The sequence below is a fragment of the Papaver somniferum genome, chromosome 7, assembly GCF_003573695.1.
Source record: "Papaver somniferum cultivar HN1 chromosome 7, ASM357369v1, whole genome shotgun sequence".
In the NCBI taxonomy this organism is placed as follows: Eukaryota; Viridiplantae; Streptophyta; class Magnoliopsida; order Ranunculales; family Papaveraceae; genus Papaver; species Papaver somniferum.
Window position 1 is genome coordinate 77,496,691 of NC_039364.1, and position 5,429 is coordinate 77,502,119.

The 5,429-nt window shown below is 35.9% G+C and overlaps 1 protein-coding gene across 1 annotated transcript; it reads right to left on the reverse strand.

Annotated features, from left to right (window-relative positions):
- Nucleotides 1-3,626: 3,626 nt before the first annotated feature.
- LOC113294796 lies at nucleotides 3,627-4,250 on the reverse strand. Its single transcript, XM_026543173.1, has one exon. It carries the CDS (start codon nucleotides 4,248-4,250, stop codon nucleotides 3,627-3,629), a length of 624 nt encoding a protein of 207 aa, XP_026398958.1.
- Between the last annotated feature and the right edge of the window lie 1,179 nt (nucleotides 4,251-5,429).

A 5,429-nucleotide genomic window follows, 5' to 3' on the forward strand; every position in this document is an offset into this window, starting at 1 on the left:
TCTTGCTGTTTCTATCGTGATTGAGTGTGGCTTGAGATTTATATCTCTGATAGGCAAGATAGAAAAGTAATTACAAACACATTCGTCTCATCGTTTATGATTCCACAATAACTTGTTTCGCTAGTCGATTAAGTTTATTGTGAGGTGATTGATAATACTAGGATGTTCTTCCGGAATATAAGTCTGGTTTATCAAAATACGGAACAAAAAATCTTGGGTATTTCCATGGGAGACAGACTTATTCAATCTTATAGACTTTTCTGTGTGAGACGGATTTGTTTATCAAGTCTTCGACTTTGGGTCGTAGCAACTCTTAGTTGTGGATGAGATCATCTAAGGGAATCAAGTGCGTAGTATCCTGCTGGGATCCGAGACATAATGAGCGCAACTGTACCTTGAATCAGCGTGAGATTGATTAGGGTTCAACTACAGTCCAGTCCGAAGTTAATTGGTAGTAGGCTAGTGTCTGTAGCGGCTTAATACAGTGTGGTATTCAATCTGGACTAGGTCCGGTTGCTTAAGTATGCATACCCATACGTATACTTAAGCTGGTTATTTTATCAAATCGGCATGTTCATGAACTTAAACATTTAAATCATAAGGAATGCAATCTTTGCAAACCGTGGCTATAATGTTCATGATTGATTCGAGTGAATCAAATTGATTTTGCTTCAATTGTGTTCTTGTATAAATCCATGAGAATATAGCAATTGAAAAACTCTTTAACTAGTTTCATTTGAGTCATTTGAGCTAGTTATGGTTAAGATGAATAAGGTTGATATGAGAGTAATCATATGACTAACCTCGGTTAACTATTTGTGAACCAACATGGTGTACACGTTTAGGCACGGTTACATAAACCTAAATGAGGGTACCTTTCATTTGTGTGTAACAATCTAAGTTCGATCTAACGGTTGAAAGATATTAGCTTGGTTGAATCAGGTTTTTCATCTAACGGTGAATATTGAATGCTTTGTTACCAAGGTAACTTGGATGGCAAACCCTGATTTGAAAACTATATAAAGGAGAACTCTAGCAACTGGGAAACCTAATCCCCACACCTCCTTTGTCCTACTAGTTGCATAACTAGAGTCGGTTCTCCTTTAACCTTAGGTTTCTTCTCGAGACCCTGTAGGTTAACGACTTGAAGACTTCATTGGGATTGCGAAGCCAAACCCAACTATTCTCTTTATAGTTACGTGATCTGATCTTTTTGTTTCTATCGTGATTGAGTGCAATTGCAAAATTGGCTTGAGATTTATATCTCCGATAGGCAAGATAGAAAAGTAATCACAAACACCTTCGTCTCATCGTTTGTGATTCCATAATAACTTGTTTCGCTAGTCGATTAAGTTTATTGTGAGGTGATTGATAATACTAGGATGTTCTTCGGGAATATAAGTCATGTTTATCAATTGGTTCCTGTTCACCTTGATTATCAAAAGACGGAACAAAAACTCTTGGGTATTTCCGTGGGAGACAGATTTATTCAATCGTATAGGCTTTTCTGTGTGAGACAGGTTTGTTTAACAAGTCTTCGACTTTGGGTCGTAGCAACTCTTAGTTGTGGGTGAGATCAGTGAAGGGAATCAAGTGCGTAGTACCCTGCTGGGATCAGAGACGTAAGGAGCGCAACTGTACAATCAGTGTGAGATTGATTAGGGTTAAACTACAGTCCAGTCCGAAGTAAATTGGTAGTAGGCTAGTGTCTGTAGCGGGTTAATGCAGTGTGGTGTTCAATCTGGACTAGGTCCCGGGTTTTTCTGCGTTTGCTGTTTCCTCGTTAACAAAATTCTGGTGTCTGTGTTATTTCTTTTCCGCATTATATTTTGTTATATAATTGAAATATCACAGGTTGTGCATTAAGATCAATCAATTAGAATATCCAACCTTGGGTTGTTGATTTACATTGACTGACACTTGAACATTGGTCTTTGGTACTGTTCAAGTATTTCCTCTTATATTCAATCGGGCTCGCAGATTTCTATTTGTTGATTGCGGATTGAATTAAGAGTTAGAGATATTAAACTCTTTAATATACTTTATTCTAGATTGAGTCTGACTGTCTAGTTGATTCTCCAGAAAGTGTATTGGATTAAGTCCTCTCAGATTTCCAAATGAATTATTGGGTGTGGTTGTAAGAACCCCGCATTTTCACTTGCCTTAATGAAAATCAAGCAATCATCAACAAAGAATAAGTGAGAGATAGAAGGACATTATTTGTTTGCTTTGAATCCATGAATGAGGTTATCATTTTCAGCTTGAATCAGACCTCTATATAAAGCTTCCATACAAAGAATAAAGAGGCACATGGACAATGGATCTCCTTGTCTTAAACCTCTTTGAGGATAGTAAACTTTACCTGGAGCAACATTGAGACGAATAGAGGTGGACACTGTGGAAATGCATTGGTTAATCATGCTACACCATCAGAGGAAAACCCAAGCTTTTTGAGACCATCAAGAAGAAAATACCATTTTATTCTGTCAAAATATTTTGACATATCAAGCATAATTGTAACACACCCATCTTTGTCCTTAGTTGTTTTCATAGAATGAATCAGTTCATGAGCAATAATAATATTATCATGAATTAGTCTACCAGATATGAAGGCTGTCTGATCTGGAGATATGATTTTATGTAATACACATTTCAATCCGGAGGCTAGCAATTTAGATATTTTTTTGTAAGTCACATTGCATAAGCTAATGGGTCTAAAATCAACAACACTTTTAGGAAAATTTCTCTTATGAATTAAAGTAGTGCAATTGTGGTTCAACTGTTTCAAAATATGGTGAGAATCAAAGAAAGATTGTACCATTTTTATTACTTCAGTACCAACTGTTTCCCACATCAATTGATAGAATCCAGGTGGGTAACCATCAGGTCCTGGAGTGGTCCATGGTTTCATTTCAAAAACAATTTTCTTTATTTCATCACTAGAAGGCATAGCAGTTAACATGCAGTTGTCCTGATCATTAATACTATTTTATTCCATTTATCTTTAGTTCATAATCGAACTTTTATTGGAGTTCAATTCTTTGAGGGAAGAAGATGTGCAACATTGCGCTGTTAGGTCTGTTCCATTTAACCTTTTTGATGCATTTTTGTAACTTAATTATTTTAGTTTTGAATTATGGATTCACGATCTTCACTGTTGTGTGATGCACCCGTTTTTTTTCAATTCCGTGATTTATTAGTCCATACAACAGGAGAAAAGGGAAAAAATAAAATGGAAACACGACCAAAACACTTAAGAAAAATTAATTAAGCTCAATCTATAACATACGTGCAAATATTTTTTTATATATAGGGTAGTACGGTGGTCCCTAGACTATATCCAAACTCCTTCAAATAAGAGTTTTTTTTTGTTGGCAATTTCGAATTCCAACCCCTACCTCTATAATGGGAGGAAGCATAAAAACCATGAGACCACTTAATGGTTCTCTACGGGCACAAGTATAATATCATTCATTTAAATTTCAAATACAAAACGAGAAGAAAAAAATAAAGATAACACGTGAACTACACATCAACTAAAGGCGGGTACAATTGCTAAAGACGAGTATTACTTCCACGGGTTTTTTTTATCACAAAAGCAAATTCATTACTCAAAGGAAACCAGATTACATAGAATTATCCATCTCAAGAGTTGAGAGGATACATCTTGGTGGATTTTCAGACCACACTTGATTACACACAAACTTCTTGGCATATTTGGATAATCCATCAGCCGCTTCATTACCAGTCATAGGAAAGAAAACACATTTGATGTTACTAATAGATTCTAAGTTCCTACTAATATCCGAAAGAAGATTATGGTCCTGCCAGCTAGAGTTAATAAAATTTGAAGTCACAGCTTCAATAACAGTCTTACAATCTCCTTCAATGATGACATTTTTCCACCCTCTACTCCTAATCCATTTCGTATCTTCTAGAAGAGCTAAGACTTCTCCCTGTTCAACATCTCTGGCCTTTGTAGCTTTCACCAAGGCCTCCAAGAATCTCCCTGCACAATCTCTTAATATTAGGCCCATACCACAAATATTTTTGTCTTTATCAAAAGCAGCATCAAAATTTAGCTTCCACCAGTTTTCAGGAGGTTTCTCCCATTTTTTCTTAGTTATGCTAGTTTTGTTTCTGCTTTTAGAGTTAGTCTCACAGCCTAGAATATTATATTTCATGCAGAATTGTCTAATGCTCATTATGATGCCATTAGGGTGTCTGATTTTTCCTTCAAAGACTGTCATGCATCTAAATTTCCAAATTTGCCACATTATAATTGTTGCTAAAAGGATGTTTTTTTTTTTAAAAAAAGAAAGAGATGATGCTCTGGTCTTGATTCCAGGATTTGGTCCATTCTTACAGAGAGTTGAAGTGTTGTTGAGAGTGCATGGCTTCTGGTAAGATGGTGAACCAAATAACTTTTGATAGATCACAGTGAAGGAGGATATGCATGTTTGTTTCTTGTGTTTTCTTGCAAAAAGGACAACTATAATCTTCCAACTGAATATGCCTTCCAACTCTTGTTCTTGTTTGAAGAATTTATTTTAAGCATCAATGGATTAATATGCCTTCCATTTTATTTATCTCCAAGGAAATAAATTGAGCTTGTAAGGGAGCTTTAAATGCCATATCTTCAACCAGAATTTCTGCTCTTCTTTGCTGATGTAGTTTCCATTGGTTTCTTGAATTAAAGCTTTATAGGTATACTGGACAGTGAAGATACCATTTCTTGTTAAACTCCAGTTGAGAGTATCTCTGTTATTTCCATATATTCTTAGTTCCTGAATTTTCTTACTTTATGTGTTGTTGAAGACTTGACCAAGTCTTTGAACATCCCATTGTTTGGTTTCCTGTTGTATTAAGCTCTGAACTGTATCATTATTTCCTGAGTATTGTGTTGCATTTGAAAGTTGTGTGTGATGTGTGTTTGCAATCCAATTATTCCTCCAGATTTTTATTCTTGAGTCATCACCAACACTCCAAATATAGTACTTCTCTACAATCTGCAGACCTTTATATATGCTTTTCCATATCCATGAGCCATGAGAAGTGATATTATCACATAAAGGGTCTTTGTTGTGGAAGTATTTAGCTCTCAGGATTCTAGCACAGAAGGAGTTGTGATCTGTAATCATTCTCCAAGCCAATTTTGCAAGCAGAGCATCATTGAATTTTGTGGTGTTTTTGAAGCCCATTCCTCCAAGCCTTTTTGGTCTACAAACATGACCCCATGAAATTGGATTCATTCCTTCATTGTTTTCCTTTCTCCACCGGTATCTTCTTTGAACTATGTCAATGGAATCAGTGACATACTTTGGCATTTTGAAGCAGCTCATCTGGTAATTAGCCATAGTACTTAGCACTGACTGGACTTGAGTTGATCTGCCATCTTGATCAATTATTTTTCCTTGCCATGTGATTAA

Excerpts from the sequence above, each read along its gene's own strand:
- LOC113294796 (XM_026543173.1), bottom strand. The coding sequence starts at position 4,250 with ATGACAGTCTTTGAAGGAAAAATCAGACACCCTAATGGCATCATAATG.